At 39.1% G+C, this 22,312-nt stretch overlaps 2 protein-coding genes across 2 annotated transcripts in view; both read left to right on the top strand.

Moving 5' to 3' along the window:
- Positions 1-22,312, top strand: part of LOC6534093 (frizzled) — a 90,998-nt gene that overhangs the window by 49,371 nt on the left and 19,315 nt on the right. The gene's annotated exons all lie outside the window — the stretch shown is intronic.
- Positions 1,737-16,254, top strand: LOC26536204 (histidine-rich glycoprotein). Its single transcript, XM_015194949.3, has one exon. It carries the CDS (start codon positions 1,859-1,861, stop codon positions 2,141-2,143), a length of 285 nt encoding a protein of 94 aa, XP_015050435.1. The 5' UTR covers positions 1,737-1,858; the 3' UTR covers positions 2,144-16,254.

A 22,312-nucleotide genomic window follows, 5' to 3' on the forward strand; every position in this document is an offset into this window, starting at 1 on the left:
GATGATCTAGTCGGAAAAGCTTTTTGACAGCGCCACTAAAGTGAGTTTTTAAAATGGCTATTCTATGCCTTATGGCCGTGCTAATGGAATTTTTTTTGGGAATATATAATTTGATTACAGCAATGTAAATAATATGTATTTAAGGGCGTCTTATTGCGATGTGATTTTCTTTTGAATTATTTAAGAACTTTTAAACTTTGTAAGGTTCCTTTTAAATTACTATTTATTATGATTCTATAACAAGTGGCCAATAAATTCAATTTATTGTTACAATTATTTTATTAAACTTTACGTTTTTTGTAAAACTTTCTCAAATATCCTTTTTCCCCCATTTTCATCCAAGCTTGCCTTATCTCCCACGAAAAGATTTCTTTACAAAGCTAATAAAATGTATTATCAAACTTTTGCAGAAGTTCTTTGAAAAGCAACTCCATAAAATCAAATTTATATATTACCTGCATTGCCCCCTTCCACTTGCTTTCCCCCACTTTCCAGCTCCTTTTTTTTACACTCATTTCCTATATCGTTTTTGCTCCCCGAACTGCAGGAGGACAAAACCTCTGGTCGCACTTTAAATAAGCATTAAATTGATACAGCATAAAGTTGTTTCCCTCCTACCCCTCTCTTTCACCCATGACGCACTCCAGACACTCTCTAATCGCTTTATAACTTCTAACGCAGTTTATCAGAGTCCGCAGCCCACAGCCCACAGCCCCTCATCCCTTAATTCCAACACCCCCAAAAGTCATCCTTCCCGTGCCATTAAGGCGGCTCAAAGGCAAAAGTTATTGTCACGCACTGAAGTCGCTTCATGTGGAGTTGTGTGGTGCACTGAGAAAAAAATAGCTTATTTGCAAAAAAAGTATCTTATCAGTATGAGAGCTAATATGAATACGAAATATAATATAAACCAATAATTTTTCTAATAATATAAGTTTAAGAACAAATATTTAATTTTAGAAACATAATAGAAAGTTGACGTGTTTATCTGATTTAGTTTACAGGGAATCACCATAAAACTGGCACTTAATAAATAAGTCATACTCACTACACTGATAAAAAGACCACAATAATAGTCAAGTAATGATAAGCAGTAATGATAACAAGAGATTGTTTCTTTCTGTGCCGTTTTTTTATTGAAATGGTCGAAAGGGGGAATACACAAACACCTCCACCCATGCCAATCTTCATGCAAAAGCTTTCTGGTTGTTTCCTTCCTGCTCGCACTTTCACTGCGATTGGATGGGTATCTTTAGTGTCTTTTTGGTTTTCCTCGCTTTTCTTCTTTCGTACTGTATTTTCATATTTTTTGTTTGGGACTACGTCTGGCAAACAAGGCGGAAATTATTGTTGGCGGCGTCTTCCATTTGTTTTTTGCCTCTTACGTTTTTGTTTTTCAGCCATCATCTGCTTGCATCTCCAATATTTTTTTGCAATGCCAAATTGTTATTATGTCTGAGAAATACTTTTGTTTTCCTTATATTTGCGTTAACTGTCATTACATTCGTACAGAATGGAAAAAAGAAAAGCACTTTAAACTTATGAATTAGTTGAATGAGTAATTCTCGCTCCATGATTGCACAAAAATATTGCTATCTTTATAGCCCTATTGAGCATTAGCCATAGAATCGAAGTGAATCCCCAGTGAGTCAGTCGAATACACACCCCATTCGATAAGATAAACCCGCGCAAAACAATCCTATCTGAATTGTCAGCCTGTTCAAGGGGATACTGTATATAAATTGGTCATATCTGCGGATGGAAAGTCAGTTCGCATTCAACAAGCAACGAGGGAGCAGTTCTCTAAAGGAATATATCAGTTTGAAAAGTATCAAAAGGATTTAATAAATAACTTAAAATGTCGCCGCCGCATCACGATCGCCTGTTTGGAATCCACCTAGGCCTGAATTTGGGTGGAGGTGGACATCATCACCACCACCATCCACCACCGCCCCCGGTGCACCACCATCACCACCACGGACCCCCAATGCACCACCACGGACCTCCACCACCGCCGCACCACCACCACCACTACGGACCCCCACCACCGCCGCCCCACTTCGATCATCATCATCACCACCACGGAGGCCACTTTGACCATCATCATGGTCCTCACCATGGACACCATCATCACCATTGCTAGTGCAATCCTGAAGAAAGGGTTTGGAGATCGCAGTCATCAGGCGGGAAAATGATGAAAATAATTATAAACGAATTTAATTTATTATATAACGTGTACTAAAAATCAAAACCAAAAAAAAAACATTAAAACTACTACCTTAAACTTAAACAAATGCTTTTATTTTCACGAGTTGTGCCGTTTTAAGACAGTTAACTAAAATAATTATAATTTATAATTCATGTAAGCATTAAATTATAAATGTAATTGCCTTCTGCACAAGAAAAATGTCTGTACTGCGCACTTCGTTAACAAATGTCGATGCGATAAAGTTTAAAATAAGAACTTATCTTATCTTGATTGACATGACACAAAGATTTCCGCAAAACAATATTAAACGATTCTCTAATACATACAAAGCTGATTTCAAAGCCAAAGGCCAAAGGAATCAAGAATAATTTTAGAACCTAATAATTCAAGAAATTCTAAGCCAATAAGAAGATTAATTGCGACCACAAACACGAAACAATACCACCCACGAAAACAATTTGGTAAGCCGATAAATACAAATGAAATTAAATATAATTTTAGTACGGCTTGAATTCGCTTCGGGTGGGTCAAACAAAATGTTGGCCAATTACAAATCCATTTCGAAGTGTTTTTATATTTTTCTGCGGTTGTCACAAAACGCTAATTAGACAGCAGCTACCATATAAAGTGGGTCTCTCAATACCCGCATTTATTTGTCTGTGGGTTATGGCCTGTCATAAAATGTAAAATGCTGCCCCCGGCGTGGGTCGTATGGGTATCGACACCTGGAAAATATTGGTAATTAAAATTTGCCAGTTGTCGACCAGAAATCCGAAAAAAACCGCTTCCATTTTGGCCTGTCTAATAATGTTGTAAAACATGTTGCCATTAAGTCAAGCGACCGACGCCGAAACGCCCCAAAGGTAAAACTGAAAAAACAGGAAAACTAAGGAAAATGATTAAGTGGTAGGAAAATACCCTACACATAATTTACATACTGAAGGAAAAACTTAAAAAAAATTGCGACGTAAGTTATTTATATCTAGTAATTTAAAAATTTCTAGTAAAATGTTTCCTGCTCCCCAACTATAAGTAAATTTGCTTATTATTAAATATAAAATGAAATAATAATCCTTAGTTACGGCTGATACTCCACTTTATTAGAGGATAAATTGTCGTATACTGTAGATCATTCATTGACATGTCGCGCTAATGGAATTGGTAGCAGTAAGTGACACTCGAGCACTCTCTTCAGGTTTTCGGACCAAGACTGTCAATTAAATATGGACATTTTCGGGGTCTGGCTATCAACGATTTTTTGACAATTTCATGGGACAGCTCGAAAATTGATAGGCATGAGAGTAAAGTGCCCCTCCTCCTTAAAATGACTAGATGACAATTAACGTCTCAATTCATAAATGTTGCGTCTGGAAAAATCATACCTCAAACCGAGTGGCTTGCTTTTAATTAAAAAACTTAAATTATGCTCGAGGCCTAGCCTTATCCATACTTCAGCCTCAAATGGAGCTGCCTGGCAACTTCGTATATCTTAATTGTTATTTGTATTTAATTATATGGCAAGTCGACTCTAGTTTGCCGCAAAAGTTGAAAATGTTGGAAAAACAACAGCAAGTGGGTGAGGAAAAGAAGTCAAGTCAAAGTTGCTTCGCTTTTTTCGTAATTAAAATGTTTACTTTACCTAGTTGGCCAAGTGTTGGCTCTACCGGTAAAAAAAAACCCCAAGTGAGTGGAAAGATGAGAGAAAACAATTGAAATAGGAGTTGCTGCATCCGTCAGATACTTTCAGTGATTATGCAAGAGGAAAAGCATTGCACACCACGATAAAAGTGAAAAATGTGTGAAAGCATTGAGTCACAATGACAATTACTCGTCTGATTTTCGGAATAAGCTTATTGCATTTATTGAGTTTAGATTATTATTGATTGAAACTTTATTCTGAAAATGATTTGAGTTCAAAACTCTGTCTCTCCTGTCTTACACTACGTAAACCTCCAATTAATAAAGCACACACCAGCAGATATTTCTTGGTTAATCAGAGCACTAATTTCCCAATTTCCTTTTCTTTCAGGTATGTACTTAAGGCAGTTCCACACCATAAACTAGAATTATGCAGAGTGTAAGTAATGAAATGTTCATGCACTGATCACCAATTCGGCCTGATGGCCCATTAATGAGTTTACTCAACTAAAGTACAAGCCAATAACGCGGAGCCACAAAGAACGCCACGCATAGAGCGCAATCAAATCGGGAGAATAAACCCATTACCGCACTCACAGACCATCGTGTAATCATAAGCCCATTCTCATAACAATCAGAGGCAATTTCAGGAATTCAGTTCGCAGGACTAGGACTACTTCTAATAATTTAATAAATCCATGAAATGTCCAAAATACGATAAGTACGGTGGGACAACGGGGTTATGGCCTCCTTCCGCACGGTGCTATAAAAATTCCCCACCAAAACTTCTCATTAAATAAACATACTCGAACCGAAGACAAAGGCCATTCCATATCGAGTACGCATTCCGAAAAACTAGTCCCAAACTAAGACCGCGTAATGTCGCTTGTTAGTACTAATGATGGGCTGGACCCCGGTTCCTCAGCCATATCCTCTTGAATCCCCCGCCCCTGGGAAAACGCAAAAATAAATTTGTACATCTGCGATAGAAGCCGCGATATGGGAGCCATGGCCAAGACCTCGGAAGGCCAAGAATGAAAGAGCGTTGCCCATTTCGCCTGCTTGTCATAAATTGCCATGGAGCGCCAACAACAATTTTCCTTCGTCTTTGGAGCCTTTTAGGCCCCTTTCTGTGCCTAGCGATGGTAGCGTGATCTTGGGTATAATGCTATATAAGAAAGTAACTTAAAAGATTATCACTGGCTCAAACAGTAGCTGTAAACTACATAGGTACTTCTTAATATATTTTAGTAGTTTATAACCATGACTTATATTCTTTGATTTGAACGTAGCCAACTTAAAAGCTTATTGAAAATAGTCTTTGATACAAAAGCTACAAATTATTAAATTTCAGTAATCCAAACTTCTTAGAAACCATCTCTAATACTTTGTCATGGACCCCCAAGCCAGAACGAACCAAAACCTACGTGGCCACAGTCCATTGGATCCCAACCGTCGCGTCCAGGCTGTAAAAATTAATAGCCAACATAATAAGCGGCATTTTATGACAAGCGTGCACCTCAGCACACTTACACACAGACACGCTCTCACGGACATGGGGGACCACGCCCCCTAGAAAGCGCCTCTTTTGTTTTTTTTTTCGGCATTTGGGCTTTTGGGCAAACATTTCTCATAGACTCACACGGCAAAAGTCATTAGGTGAGGGATCAGTTGGCCACGCTTCTTCATCGCAGTCACTTTGAAAATTACGCAAATTGAAAGTTACATCGTTATATTGCCGGCAAATGGGGAAAATCAGGAGGAAATCGCCAACCCCCTCCCCCTCCAACGACACCCCCTCAAGTAGTCACCAAGTTAACCGGCAAGTTATGGACATCGTATAGGCGCTGCAAGATTCCGCTTTATGATAATTACATGCAGCGTTCAGATTTGTTTTTATACGATTTTGTCCAGGAAAATTGAAAAACTTTTCGTAGGCTTCGGTGTTTGTGTGCCATGAAAATAGATGGTCGATTATGTAAGAGGTGATGTGGGAAGTTTATTTATATAAACAAGCTAATGGATTTTGTGGCTTTTAATTGGAGGAGAGCCATTTGCGGGATGATGAAGTGCCCATAAGTCATGACTTCATGCCGGTCAGGCTCAAGTATTAAACGGTAATACATCTCGTGAGACTCTCAAATTTATAGTTTACTACATCAAAACAAAATAGATTCCTCTTCGATCTATACCACTCTAAATACTTCGTGTCATAAAGAGAACCTGCCACAAAAAATCGTTAGCCTGAAGCTGAAAAGCCATTAAACACTAAAGATCTCGGCGGGAAATCATTAAGTCCCGCTTTTGAACGAACGAAACCAAGAAAATACAAATACTAATACACAAACACTAAGCACAAAGTAACCAAATTGAATCTTAAATTTAAGCTAGGCCTAACTTTTTATTGTCTTTATACGGTTAGAGTCTCAATAAAATTGATTGAGTGATAACTTCAAATGGTAATGACAAGAAACCAAATTTATGATGCTAATTAGCTTTGAATAGAGACTTGCCTAAAGAAAAAATATTTTACCCTACGCTATCTGTTTGGCTAATAAATCTTTCAACAAAACCAATCCGAAGACGAATTACATAGAATAAGATTTGTCAAATCTTTCGAAAGCCCAACGAACTCGTCTGGCATATAAAATGCAAATTAGCTACAAAATGGGTTATCTCTTAGCCTCCAGAACCATCCATCCATTATTCAGTTTTACCCCATCCAGCACATTATATTTTCTTATCTCCCTCGAAATGCATTTTCTTGCATGCGTTTTTATTTATTTTTCCATATTTTTCGGCTTGTGGCTTGCATTTTTATTACTTGTCAAAATACAATAAAATTTATGGCAAGTTGGCAATATTTTTAACGCCAAATGCACAGCATTGGGTGCTGCGGGGATCAAAGGGTAGGGAAACTGCAGACAGAGGGCGAAAAAAATGCAAAGAAATCCCCCCATAAATCATGCAAGTGAAGTCTGGCCAAAAACAAAAGGAAATCTGCAAGGAAAAGAGGGAAAACTGTAAAACGCCAGAGCGGTGCGCATAAAAGTCATAAAAATAAAATTAGCCAAAGTGGGCGGAACTCGGGCAGGGGGAGGGGAAAAGTGCGGGAAAAACAAAAAAATTCACATATCGATATTAATGGGCATAAAAATTGCATTTATATAGACGCACGGAAAATGCCGTCAACGCATTAGTGTTAGAGATATACAATAGATAAATGAAAAACCTTTCCTTTAGTTATGAGTTTCTTAAATTGTTGTTCCTTTTGTTTCTGTAGTATCACTACCATTTTAAATATTTAACAATGGACGCAATTTGTTTATATGTATACGTATATAGTAGGAAAAATTGTATGTACTCTTAGTGTCAAAGAAAAAAGTTCATACCTTTGGAAAATAATTCATTGGCTTACAGTACACAACAGCCAGATTCATTAATTCAAATCGGGTGCATTTCCCTGAGAGCTTCGAGCCCAATAATTAATGCCTACACATTTTTCATTGCCCTTACCTGCGGCTCATGATTTTCGCATATTTCTCAAGAGCTTCGAATACCCGCCTCATTTTCCCTGCTCAGCGCTTTGCTAATAATGTGAAAAATAAGAAAATGAAAGGCATTTTTGTCTAATGAATTTCCACGTGCCATCACCGTTTCTTCTGCCTTCATTTTTGTATGCGGTACGTGCCTGTGTGAAAAGCGTATTTAAATGCGGTTGTGGCAAATTAGTTAATAAATCACATGTGGAAAATTGATGAGATGCCATTTTCCTCCTTTCGTTGGGAGCTGGAGGGTTGGGCATTTCATTTGATTATTTGCCATTTGTTTGGAAAATTATTTTCCTTTTTCTGTTCGGTTAGGAGGAAGAGGAACTCCCCATAGACCCAGTCTCTAATTAAGGCGAGTTGCGTTACTCAATTGAATTCCAAATACTGATTATGATTTTGAGCACGAATCCAAAAGGGCAATAATCCAGCAGACAATTGCTGAATATTAGCGATTGATGGAAGGCAGTAAGAAGACTTACAAAGCAAACTGAAAAGTTCATGGAATCAAGACTTACCTTAAAATTTAGAGACAAAAGCAAAAAAGCCCAAATGAACTCATTGCCATTGTGCGAGCAGTGTTCCCAATATCTCATTGTCATGTAGCTCAAATCGCTCCAACAGTCAACAAACTACAACAACCGGCAATCAGCAACTACAACAACTAGCAAGCAACAACCAACAACGACAACTTCGACCAATAGGAAACAGCACAAACAACACTTTGCATGTGTAGCCGAGTCTCCCCAAACCCAGAACACTGCCACACAAACAACCAGAGTAGCAACAAACAAACAAGCCAAAAAAAACCAGAGGGAGGTGAAGAAGACAAAAGCAGTCCAAACAAGTAGAACTTGTCTAGACCTAAATCCAGAGGTGGAGCTTCTAAAAGGGGGATTCTAGACTTTTGTATGTCTAAAAATATCATAAACAATATCTTAAACAACTGACATTTTCCAAGGATTTTATTTAAGTCTAAAGTAGTTATTCCTACAACTTAACTAACGCCTTAATGAACTTTTTTCAAGAGTAGTAACCCTTTTAAGCCCGATTTTACCACCACCCCTGATCATTTCTTGCACGACCAACAAATGTTTCTCTGGGGATTTGTTTGTATAGGTTTTTAGAAATAAGGAGACTCCAGCTTTGGCTTTATGCCTACAGGCCATTTAAATGACTTTTCTTTGGCTTTATTTGCCGGTTCAGTTTCGCTTAGCCTTATTTTATTTTTTTAATTTTGTTTTTCTTATGCACTGTGCTCTTTTCTGGCCCAACTCTGATGTCTAAAGTCAAGATCACAAACGTGATTTGTTGTTGCCGTGGCTTAAGCTTTTTGCTCATTTTGGCAAATGTTCGAGCGACTGTGGAAGATCGTGATCTTTAAACTAAGCAACTCCGTGGCTCGAAGGCTTTGTCTTTGCATTGTTTTCTTAGGTTTCTTAGGTTTCTTTGCTATTTTTTTAGTGCTGTTGCTGACTCGATCAGTCGTCACTTTGCTACAGAAGAAAACAAAGCGAAGGAGACTTCCTTTAAACAAAACTTTGAAGTTTCTTGTGGTGTTACCCGATTTATGTTGTTCATTTATTTTGACAAAGCCTTTGGCTCTTTTTCGACCCAAGCAACATTGTGTGGGTGTTCCAATCGCTGTCTCCTTCTCTTTTTTTTACCAGCCTATATCCGTCTCTTTTCTACTGTTTGTGCGGCGCCGCCTCAGAAAAAGATTTGTGTATTTATGTAGAAGGAAAATCCCCTGTCCCTCCTAATTTTTATTCAGTCCCAGTACACTCTGATTGATGTGGGCCACATTAATCAAGCCATTGAAGCGGCCGTCTGTTTGAAGTTGGTCCGATTTTTGATCAAGCGATCTTGTGCCACTCATAACATCCCCCCTTCCAATCTCCTTCTCTCTATAAACTCTATAGACGTATATAGTATGACCAGGTCTGTAATCGAAGCGATCGCCAAGTGATTTTGGTTTCGTTTACCGATCGCACGCTCGTTTCTCACTTGACTATCGTTTTACTTTTCGTTTGTTTTTTGGCCAAGTTAATGGGCAATTTGTTTTCAATTAATTGGCTTGTTGTGTTAACTGCCTACTGATTACTCGAGTGCTCGGGGCTTCCGTTGAATCGGAATGTACGATCTCACCACCGATCTCCGCTCGTTTTCGTTTTCACTTGCACTTTTTTCCTAGTGGCTGATCATAAATTTCATTCGAATGAGATGCAAACGTTGCTGTCTATTAAGAAAGATCAAAGCAAACGTGATGGACAGTGGGCTTTATAAGGAAAATGAGAGAAAGAGCGAAAGATCATATATTCGCTTATTCGCATATTCGCTTTCTAGAAACTGAATGGGAATGTCAGTGTGGGAATAATTGGGAAGCCTTTTTGGTATAAATTTTATAAGGATTATCTAACATATATTTTAAATTTCAATTGCTAGTTAAGTAACTACCCGCATATAAGGCCATTTAAAAATAATGTCGAAATGATTTCCTTATTAAAGACTTATCACTAATTCACACTGAGAGCATCTTAAACTAATGATTGGGGTTTAGGACGCCCACTGTTTTCTAATGAATCCCAGACAAGCGATGACACAACCGCCGTTCATTCATCTTTCCATCCAACCATCCATCCAACTATTTGCCATCCTCATCAGACCATGCAAAATACAATTTATGCCACATTAACAAATGAGAGCAAAACTTTGGAGTGGTGGGGGGATGGGAGGAGCCAGGTTAGTCTGGTCTGCCCTTTTTGATATGCCGCCATCGTCTCGGCTTTTCTTAGAAATTGTTTAGGGGCAAATGAGGAAATACTGAACGCGTAGAGTTCATGCATGGAACTCAGAACATTCGAAATGGAAATGATCGCGGACAGCTCTGGAAACTGAAAGATGAAGATGAATGGCAGATGGTCTGTGATGTGTCTTTGAAGTTGAAGTGCTTTTTGTTCATTAGCTCGTTGCCACTAATTTGGTTTCGGGCCACAATTTGCATACACATAGTATAGCAGCTCTGAGAAGTCTTCATTGTTCGTTTGAAGTTTCGTGATGTAGATTGAAAAAGATCAGTTCTGACTAGTCGAGAAAATTGTTTGGGAATTGTATATGCTTGATGAGCTCTGCTGATGCCCCTTGAACATTTAATGAAGTCTCAAATTATTACGAAAACTGTATCAAAATAGATACATTCTAGGAAGGTCCTAGAAAGAAATAAAAATAGAACAAACGCGAGAATTTTGAATACTTCGAATAAATACGAAGCTTTAGTTACAGTTCTCGTTCAGTTTCCATCGCATTAGCCCACTTTTCCAATCGCAACTTAACCTTATGACCACATTTTCCGACACAAAGATAATATCATATTTCCAAGTCGAAGCCCCGCACAACCCAAAACCTCACACACACCTTTGTTGAATGTTGGCATCTTAGAAATTTAGTTACACCCAAGTGTAACCAACCTAGAAAAGTGTCTAAGTAACTCATACAGTTAACCACTTAAAGGTGTTCGCTTACACCTCTTTGTTGTTTTTGCTGTTTGTGTTGGCTTTTTCGTTCTTTTGCTCTTTTTTAGCACCCCCCTCACACCTTTTCCCAGACCCTCCCCCCCTGTAAAATGCCTTGGGGCCGGGAAAGTGTGAAAAGACATAAGAAATGCCGCGCGCTTAAGCAAAATCTATACATAAAAGCCAACTTTCTGCACTATAAAAAAACCTCTCTTACATGACATGACACAATTTGTTGTCAGTGTCGCCTTGTTGTTGTTGCTGTTGCTTTGGTTGCTGTTGTTGTCGGTCGGCCACTTCGACATGTTTGTCTGAGGTTCACTTCAGGTAAACCAAACTCCGCTGCTTTAACTGCACTGAAAGAAAATTTTTGCAATTTGGTTGCCTCATCCAATCTACAACTGCACAATTCCATTCTTAAAAGCATACAAAAAGACCCAAATAAATTTGATTTAACTGTATAATATATAGCAACAAGAAAACTTCAAAAACTTGTAGTACTTATACCACAAAATTTTAAAATAAAATATAAAAAAATTATCTAGTTTTTAGAAACAGTTTTCTAACTAAGGAAGCATTTCGTTTGCAAAAGAATACAATAAATACGCTCGTAACTTTAGAGAGCGCCCCAAAAATGTCAGGAAATCTTTATGAGAAACGCAAAGAAACAGATTACGATTTTACCATGTCGTCATCCTCCCCCCTATTTTTTCGCAGTGCACTGTGCTGCCTGATACTCTCCTTATTTTCTGCTGCTGCTCTAGTGATATTTTGCCCGGTTTACCTCAGCGCTGTTTGCTCTGCCACCCCGGCGTCCTCTTCATCGCCAGCGCTTTGTTTATCGCGTGTGAAAATATTTTTTGCACTTTTAGTTTTACCGAAAAGTTTTCGGCACACATAAAAATGTTTAAGTTTTTGGCAACAAGAAGAAGAGAAGAAGAGCTGGGGAAACTGCATACGAAATTCATACGAACGCGGTCTTTTCTTGTGTGATTTATACATACATACCTAAGATGCTTTGATGTGGGGAATAAAATAGTTTATTTTATCGGACGGGTGAAATGTTTTAATTAAAAGTGCGGAAAGAAGTGGCTGCATTTAGGTGTGTTCTTAGCTGCGATTGAATGAAAACATGAATAAAAACAAAACGAGAAAACTATTCACTTAAGATCCCATAACAACTTTAAATTATTAAATATAAATATGCCTTTCTATTGATTTTAAGCTTAAATTGAAATAATTAACGAATAAATTCTTTTCGATTGAATAAATACGTTTTCATTCTACAGCAATATTTTTTCAAGGAAAGTCAAAAGAGAAAATAGCTGCGTTCATAATCAAAACAGAATAATAAACAGAAAAATGCAATCCGTGCAAATATGTTGCACTGCATTGAGTAAATAATGGCAATAAGTGTGTATTGTGATTTAATCAAAGTTTATTAATAAATCATGAACGAAATTGAGCAAAAGCAGTTGAATGCATTCGATTGCTTGTTAATTAACATATCGGCAAAGTTCAATTAATTGGCAATCAATCATTTTTAATGAAACAACAACGGCAACAAGTCGGAGACTTGTTAGCGAAGAAAACCACGAAGAATCGGGCGACATTATCGGCCCACAGCGATCTTGAACTCTGTGCGGAAAAGGCTTAAAAAACAGAGAGAAGGAAAATGGCAAAAAAAAAAGAAAAATAGAAAACGTGCCTGGAGAGGGGAGATGCAGAAATAATGCTGCAATTCTATTGAGCAGCCAGCCAGCAACAGCGAAACGTGCCACACGATTGACAAGCGGTTTTGGCCTGGCCCGGGGACTCTAGGCCCCTCTTCAACACACCCCCCACCACACCCCTGTTTTAGCCAACTCTTTCAGCCGTTGGCAGAGTGGCCTGCAGCTGCAGCAAATACAACTCCAATGGCAAAAGCTGCCAGCCAACCTGGCCAACGAGCGACTCAGTTGCGGGTGCCACTGCATTTGGCATTAACACCCCCACGCCCCTGGCAAAAAGCATCCCATCATGGCCAAGATCCAGGGATCCAGCGATGCCTGTGGAAACTGCGACTTTTCCGAGCCAAAGTGTTTTTCCGGGCCAGGGGGATGGTGGAATTTGTGGGAATAGTTTAAAAAGTCAGCGGAAAAACGTTGTGGGAAAGGCAGTTACTTAGTTACAGAACTTGCAAAGGTGGCAGGGAAAAGGCGCGGGGATGGTGTAAACTTTAATCAAAGTTTAACAAAACTAATTATTTTATGGCACACAAATATTTTGCTGTGAACTAGATAGCTTTTTATAGAAATAAATAAGGGCTATGTAGCAGGTAGCCCCAACAAAGTATCTATTTTACGTTACTACAAAAATGTTCTTTAGGTTAAATACTTACATATTTGGGTTTATACTATTCATTATATAATAAAATAGAGCTACTTTTATAATAGGAAAATCATCATATGAAAGCAACGTTTTAAAAATTCCATTTCTGCTCGCTTATAGTGCTTCCGTCCCTCGATTTCTCGATAACTGTAATCTTAGCAACTTACTGAACACCAAGAAACAAGATACAAGCTATTAAACTTCTCATTTGGCTAAGAGAACAGCGCGCGGAACCCTCGCTTGAAACTCCTCTAGCATATTTCAAACAAATTTATTTGCGCCTGCAATTTACGAGGCTCTTCCATCTCGAAAGAAAGAGACGGCAAGGAGGCGGCAGAAAGAGCTAGAACCACTCGAGACGGAGTGCAACAGAATCTACAGCAACAACTAACGGCCAGGCATAATTAAAATGTTACAACAGCATCAGGCAAATGAGGAAGCCAACTGGGAAATCTTGGGTTCTTGCGGGAGGGAGATGGGGCATAGAAGGCCCTCCCTTTTCCTTCTTTTCGCGGCGTATCATGCAACTACAACACTCAACATTCAGATTTTGCAGACAAGTTGCGCATGCGCCCAATGCAAATTAATTTGCAGCATTTTTCTCTGCGCCTCAGCTTCTTACATAAAGTAGACAGTAAAAAATTGCAACCAAAAGATCCCCTGAATTGGTTGTTAAAATTGACCAAATTCTTACTATTCCGAATATATAAATTAGCAACATTAAAGCTAAAAAGTTGCATGCCAAAATTAGAGAGGAAGTGAATATGACAATTGATCTTAAAAATAATTTTTTCTCTGCAACTGCAAAGGCCTTCAGTTCAAGCTAATTTCCTGCCATTTTTCTTTGCCGCTCACATTGCTTTTGACGAATTGTAAATTTGTTGGCCATGCTGGGAGCATTTGGAGCATGCCACAAAGTTGCTAAGCAATATCCTCCGCCTCTGAATTTGCCAATCAACTTGTTAAACTTTTGCTCTCTCGAAATTGCTCATGTGTGAAATGAAATGCACGAACATGAGAACCGTGAAGAGGGAAAGGCCACGCACGCGCTTTTTCACTTAGTTTTCATGGAAGTGTGTGGGAAATTTGTTGATTAAACTTGTGCAGAACTTTTTAATTGCCTCGATGTAGTTGCAGACGACGGTGAATATTTGAGTTGGCCCGAGGTGAACAAAGTATGCAAAAAAAGGGACAGCAACGTCGCTGCAGAAAGAGACGGTAGATATGTGAGTAGTGGGTGGGGACAGTTTCCTAACAAGCTTACACGATTTTTGTGTGTCCTATGATCTACGTACTATATGAATAAATGTGCGCAGGCACAACGCAAATTAGAAAAGTTTATTGAGCCTGGAAAAAGCGGGTTTGCAAAGAATCTTTTAATTTATAATTATATGAAAATTGCTTACGCCTAACTCAACATGAAATACATTACATGTGTTTAAAACCCCAAAATGAAAGCTGCAAAGCAATGATTATCTCTTACAAATACCAAGCATCTAATATCCCTAGTATCCCCAAAGTTTTCAGCTTATTAAAACACGTGTCAGTTTTAAATTGCCTTTGAAAACCAACCATGAAACCATTTCTGGCCGGCCGCTGTCACATTTGACCTTTTGTCAAAGGACGGTTCAAATAAAGTTTAATATTTAATAATCCGCTTCAGCGCACAGAGGGCATTATCTACCCCAGTTCCCCACACTTTTGGGTGCTCCAAGGTCCAGGTCTCCCATACGATTTAGTTGCAGCCGTGTAATGATCTATGGCGCCTTAAGTCAAGATTTATGCCCTCAGCCTCGACGATTGGTATACTATACGTACATGGAAAGAGGCAGCGGATTTGGGGAGGGGTATAAAAAAATAAAGAAGCAGCAACAACCGAGAAGCCATAAAGCCAAAGAGGCGCAAAGTTTTATGCAGAAGTCGAGCGAGCGCCTTTTTTATACAATAAAATAAATAAAACAGACAGAACGCGAGAGTGGAGGAGGCATAAAATTGTATAAATTTATGAGGAGACCCAGTTTGGTAGTCCTAACTGCCATCGATGCTGGCTTCTTGTTTTTGGCTCTTTTTTTAGAATTTAATTGGACATTATATCGCATATTCTTATATAGGCAAAATCAATGCCTTACCATATATCAAACAGCGGAAAGTACCAGGGAAGTGGGAACAAACAAAAAAAAACACAAGAGACATCCAACGGTAATGGCCAAAAAAGCTTTGCCATTGTCTGGGTTAGTTTCAGCTGGTTCAGCTTCGATTGTTGCTCTGGGCATTATTTATGGTTACTTAGCCGACTGCCGAGTGCCACCAGAAAGCCCCTCCCAATTCTCCTCCTTCGATCTCGGCGATGTGTGAACAAAAAGTTATATCTTCCAGCCTGGGAACGGGACCATCTGGGTATGGGAAATCGGGAAATCACACTAAAGCGCGGCCAACTTCCTTCTCTGCCTAATCACTTGACTTTTCCCTCCTACGGACTTACAAAAGGAAAACAGATTTCACGTTGATGTGAAAACATTCATTCAAATGTAATAATCGGATGAAATTACTCCAGCATATTCTGGCCCGTTTTTGATAAAGCACTTAAAGGAAAACATATTCACTTTGAGAAACTCATCTAATAATTTCAACAAGTTTATTACACTTCAAGAACTTTTGCGGCTTATTTAAAAAAAAGTATATATTTTTAAATGAATTTTAAAGATTGATAAATAAATATATATGATAGAACTTGAACATGAATGTAATTGGAATATGTCTTTTCTTCGTGTGTAGACATATCTTCATCTGTCCAGTTGGGCAAAAAAGCTGTCGCATCTAAAGCGCCTTATCTTTTCTCTATTGTGTTTGTGAGCCGTGATGCAAGCCAGGGCCACGCCCACTCCTGTGTCGTCTGAACGCCCACGGTCGACTTAACTGGCGCCACTTTTTAAATCGGCTTAAATTATGAATGGCTGTGGAAGAATGGGATGGAGACTGATGTGGAATGAGCAAAAATTGTCTTTTCATTATTATTATTAAGCTGTTTACTTTCGGGACTAACGATGAACTGCGCTTTAATTTGCCTAAGACTTGAGCAGAGTGTATGCTTAACGTACAACTCGCAAGGTTTAATAATCAAGTCAATTAAGAAGCAGAAGTGAATTTAAAGTTTGGCTTAGTACAAATATTATTGTTTCTAAACTATAGAAATCTTCCGCCAAAGTAAATGGCAAGGAATTTAGAAAAGGCATACTTAACAGATAATTACCAAAAAAAGTAAAGCCTGTCAAAACAAATTCCTCCTAGTTGATGGGCACAACAAAACCCTTTGTCTCCTTCCTCCATTTACGAAAAATATTCCGAACGCTAAACATCTTAATTGCTCTGTCCCCGAACTGACCTGTTTTGGAGTCATATGTTTATCTGGACCCTGGACAATATTGCCCGGCATTAGATGCGAATAATACCGGACCCTAATTAATGTTGACATGGGATATGTATCTGCAGTCCTCCATTATTATTCCGTAAGCTTTTGTGTCCACTGTCCCCAGCTGAAAGTAAAAAGTATGGCAGCCAGGCAAAAAGAGAAATAAAATACAAATCTGCTAGATTAGTGCGTTAACAAGGGGTCATCAGTTGGTCAGGGCAAAGGAAAAGTCTACCCTCGTCTTTATTTGCAGATTATCAGTCGGTTTAATGGGGAAATTTAATTTCGTACCATTTTCCTTATTGCACGGAAAATTTGCCAACCTTTAACCTCAGAAACAGGTTTTGTGCTTCGCCTTTTTTTCGGTTATAATTAATTTCGAATGTCAAATTACAGCACGACGCCTCTGACAAGGCAGACAGGATGACAAGTGGAACTTTATACACATAATTAAATAATTTTCTTTTCACGTTCTTTTTCTGTCACTTTTTCGCCACTTCTGGGTGGAAATAAAAGTTAAGCTGCAAAGTCTGAGGGCTGAGAGCTGAGGGTTTCACCTGGATGGCAACTTTACTTGCATAATTTACAATTCTTTGCCGTCGCTGTTGCTCTTTTGGCTCTCATAAATTAAGATGAATCATGAAATAATAAAAAGTGAAAATGCGTCAATTAATTAAAATGCCTTGGTCATGTTGAAAACACAAAATGTTGAATAAAAGGTGAGGGTTAAAGGCCACAGACAAGATGACATCGAATTGAAGGTGTTTAATGTGAGGAAAATTGCTAATGTGCGTCAGCATGATTTTTATATCAGACTTTTTTATCCAGAAAATTAATTATTGAAACCTTATTTATGCAACATTTAAATCTTTTAAGTATTTGTTCAAATGATTAAAGAAGGGCTTTGGGCTTATTGTTACAAGAATCTAGGACGATATCGAAGCTCATTAATTTTCCAATCCCACCAGTCTGCAGAATCCTGACAAAAGGCCCATTAATGATATTTCTTTGTAAGCGCATTTTCCACGAATTAATTGAAATATTGCCGGGGCGATGGTGCGCCGATTGAAAGGGAAAATTTGTTGCGGCTACGCGAGAGCATTGTAATCGCCAGAACAAAGGACACATAAATCTGCTGCCGGCCAAGGAATGCGCCGTATTCTTTTCAGTTTTGGTTCTGGTTTTGGTCATTTAAATTGCCCCCCGGCTTTGGGGACTTGGCGACTTTGGGCCACGGCTTCAACTATGCCGCCTTCTTGTTGCGCCTTGTTAACTCGACCAAGAAGAGCCACAGAAAATGCCAACCGACCAACCGACCAACAAACCAACGAGGCCAAAAAATACATAACAAAAAGTACAACAATTCAAGCGAACACTGTTTGGTTGAGAAGATGGGGGAAAATTGGAGTCCAGAGCACTTTGCATACAAGTCTCGTTCGGCTGCTGTTTCACGTTCCTTCTGCACTCCACTTAAAAAATCGTTAAGCATAAAAACAATAAAAATAAATACCTATAAACACTTAAAATGGCACAGCTCCTCACTGGCGAGTCCACTGAGTACGAGTACATCAGGCAGTAAATACCCAATGCGAGTTGGCCAACTTGGAGCCAGTTGTAAATGTCAAGCAAATTTGGCTCGCTGCATTTTTTTGTTGTTCTCCCCAACTTTAACCCCCACTGTCCAACTGTCCAGCTTACACGGCTTAACCCCCCAACGAATTGGGTGCTTTTTCTGTGACCATGAAGAATGGACATTTAAGAATAAAGATTGTGATATAGAGAAGGAAAATGAACACACTCGAAATAAACTTTATATTTTACTTAATAATATTGATAAGCTAAAAACCATTTGTTTGTGCAAATATTAACTCCATGTTTTCCACATTCTTTTCATTCCAGGTATGTAAATTCCATCAGCTATCCATTGATTGACCCCCATGTCACCGATAGAGTGAGTAGGGCTACTCCTCCCAGGAGACCCGCATTGATTTATGGCACTGCTCCGGCTAATTTGCCATAATTAGACACGATAAACACACACAAACTCTGCCAGTGGAGGGCACTAAATATTTATGCATGCATATATATTTACTGGCTAGATTACCAACATCGATTTGCACTCGAGTTCCTCTCAGCCGGCACTCACTTGACATCGCACATGGCACATGGGACCACAAATGGTGGCAATTAGGCCTGCTCTTGAGGTCTCGACTTCGGTTGGATTTATGAATTAGTTTAAAGTGCAATTGGGAAGGCAGAAGCTCACTTTGTTTCCCCTACAATTATGCCATAAAGTTAATTTTACTTTGATTTTGTTGCACAGCCGCTGGCCCTGCTACTACAGCTATATAAATTTAATCATAGATATTTAGGGGCATGAGAGGATCTTCTTGTAAACGAAACCGGTTAGGTGTGTACTTCACTGTAAGAAATGAAGTCTTAGGAAAGGAAAAAAGGGTTAAATTTTGTGGTTTAATTATTGGTAGTTTGCTAAAAGCATTGTAGCAGTAAAGGCGATGCATTTGTAATACCAATAAGATGAAAGCAATCATTAAATATCTATACATATATGTATATGTGTATAAATATATTGGGACCATTAATAATTTGTTACTGCTCTTTTTGTTACCATTATTTTCTCCGAGTGTTTGTATCATCCTCGGCTTCTGAGCAATATCAATCTCGGTCTCGGTTTGAGTTTCAGTTCCATTTGCGGACTGTCGGCATCTGAAGTACGGCGCTTGCCAATGGGAATACCTCCCGATGGCAGCTCAGCAGAAGACCAGAGCTCCTCCTGTCCTGATCCGTGGTCATGTCCCTCCCGTGGCATTCCCCTTATTCTCGCCAATCCTCCACTGCCCACTTGAGCTGGTATTCTAACGTACTCGAGACTGGTTTCTCAAAAAGCCACTCGAGCTGCCCGTCAAGTGTCTCTGTGTGGCTGGGCTGTCAATAGACATCTTGCCATGACTTGTGTAAAATATATATCCACAAAAAGTATATGCAACACTATATTGACGCGTATATACGGGCAGTATGTTTAGTTGCTTGCTTGTGCACACTTGAAGAAATCATAATTATTGCCAGTCAACTTTTTTGAGTGCTCCCAGACTGGTTCATAAATTTACATAAAAGATAAGCACTGGCACCACCGAAATGATTGTGTATATGAAATAAAAGGCCACTCTGTGTGTGAGCTGAATTTGTTGATCCGAAGAGATCTGAAATGATCTTGGCGCTCCATTAGTCATATTGAATTGGCTTCGGACACACATAAATTGCCTGATGGGATCGCTTACCCATACAGAACTTTATTATTTGTGTTGCCCTGCCAAGCGGATAGTATCTACTTGTGTTAAATGTGTAAATTCATGTATAATAGAATGTAGGGTATAATTGGAGGCATTTATTTAATGGAATTGCAATCTTTAGAATCAATAATGATAATTTATGTATTAGAATGCCATTTTCCAGCCAAAAATACATTAAATCTAAGACACGACGTCATAGTAACGCCAATAGTAAAACATTAAGTTAAAAGCCATTAACAATAGATGCAATTGCTCAGCTAAATTATGGAAAATAATTCACACAACTTTATCAATAGGCTATTTATGGCCCAAACAAAGCCGTCCATTAAGACGCCTATTCAAATAAATCATAAATATATTGTTGCATTTGTTTTTGTGGTTTTGAAAGTGCGTTTCGCATTACCGGACCAAACTGAAATCGAAACTTCATGGCACACATGGCGCAACATGTGGCTAGATTGCTACGTGGCTAGGTGGCGACCAATTAAGCGACTACCCACCTAGACAGTGGACTCTAGTCTGGTGTCCGTAGACCCGGGACTAACCCAACCCATTACGAATACGAATATGAATCGGTATCCGAATCCAATCCCAACTTCAACCCAACCCAAACTGCAGCTGTAAATCAACTTTGCAGCTCTCGAGAGCGGCAAAGACATGCGTGGCAAGAAAGCCAAGTGAAACATACATAAATTAACATCAATAAAGCAGCAGCACAAACTAAACTCGGCTTATGAATACTGGATATATACGAGTATGCATACGATTCATACGATTCATTTTTTGCGCCGCCGCATATAAATCATTTTTAATGGCCAGATGCAGGAGAGTTGAGGGCCCCATGATTGCCTCCCTTTCACACTGATACTGTGCATGTTAAACATGTGTAGGGTTATCATATGGCAGGACCATCCGAAGGACCCCCTTTTAAGATCCGGTTCGGTGTACACTGTGCAGTCGGGAAGTCATCTGTCGGCTGCTTCGAAACACAGTTGATTTGCAAATTTAGATAAGTTTTCCACTGCAGTTCAAGAAATATGTGCATGACATCGTTATGCCTTTTTGGCAAAGTGTTTTTTTCTACCCCAATATGTTTTGGCAGCACTTGCAAAAACTGCTAAAACAACTTGTAGTTGGGTGCGTGCCTGTGTCTGAGTGTCTGAGTACCGTTAACTGCAACGCTTAGATACAAATGCCGAGATAACAAATCGTTGTACAACGCAACGCGTACAAAGTTTCGCCGCTTTCCTTATTTTCCAGATTTCGTGTTTTCTTCTCTTTTTTGGTGTGTGAAAAATTGCCCAATCCCAGGCTTGGCTTGCTCCATTTGTTTTCTCCGTTCCGATCTGCTAAGCCATTTTTCCCCTTGCCAGCTGCACTGAAATCAAAACTACCCTTCCGGCTATAAAACATAAAGTGTACCACATTTTTGTAAAGTATTCAAATCAAAAGTAATTTGAAAATAATCCGTCTTTATTCATCTATTTTATTATTGTAGGATTGGCCAAATCAATTGGTATACCCATATTTTCCTCAGTGATAGAACCTAGTATCTTTATCTGCAGGACTGCCATCTTTTCATCTGCATCTGCAGTTGTCTATCACCTGTCCTTCTTACTCGTTCGCCGGGATGCAGCTATCCCGCTCTAGCCATCTCCCTCCCATTTTTGTGAGCGACATTTTGACGCGGCCATTTCAAGTGCAATTCGGCGCTGGCTTTTGAGTTTCGCTTCTGACGTGGCCAAGATGGCGGAGTGGTCAGGGAGCCGTAACAGTTATACGCTCACTTTGGCCCACCTGTCAACCTGTCAAAAGGTAACCGGCCCACCTGACAACGCGAAAAGCTCGCTGATTAACTGCATTTTGCAATTGTCACTTAGCTCGGGTTGTTAAAGTGTTATATAAAGATAAACGAGGATTTTCATTGTCATTAAAATGCGGTTTTAACTTCAAAAAGTATTAATGCTATTCCAAATTCGATAATCCTTATTCTTTGTAAACAAGTTAACTTAATGTTATATTTTTATTAATTTTCCACAATGTTTTCTTGAGATTCCCCGGAAATACTTGCGAAAATTCTTGCCCTTAAACAGCAGCAATCTTTTAACCAAACTTAAAAGTTATGCATAATTAAGCCGACCTTTCTTGTCCACAACATTAGGGTCCAAATAATTTTCAATTATGCCCACCCTCCCAGAGGTCCTTTGTTGAATTACCAAAGGACTCCGGGCTGGCTGTGGATTATCTTCCCCTGGATGGCATCAATCGGCCCTCGCTTATCGTGCTCAACTTGCTGCCAACTTCCGCAGCGCTTC

Source organism: Drosophila yakuba, chromosome 3L, assembly GCF_016746365.2.
Source record: "Drosophila yakuba strain Tai18E2 chromosome 3L, Prin_Dyak_Tai18E2_2.1, whole genome shotgun sequence".
NCBI lineage: Eukaryota > Metazoa > Arthropoda > Insecta > Diptera > Drosophilidae > Drosophila > Drosophila yakuba.

Bases quoted from the DNA above. Each gene is read 5' to 3' on its own strand.
- LOC26536204 (XM_015194949.3), top strand. From the start codon at position 1,859: ATGTCGCCGCCGCATCACGATCGCCTGTTTGGAATCCACCTAGGCCTG.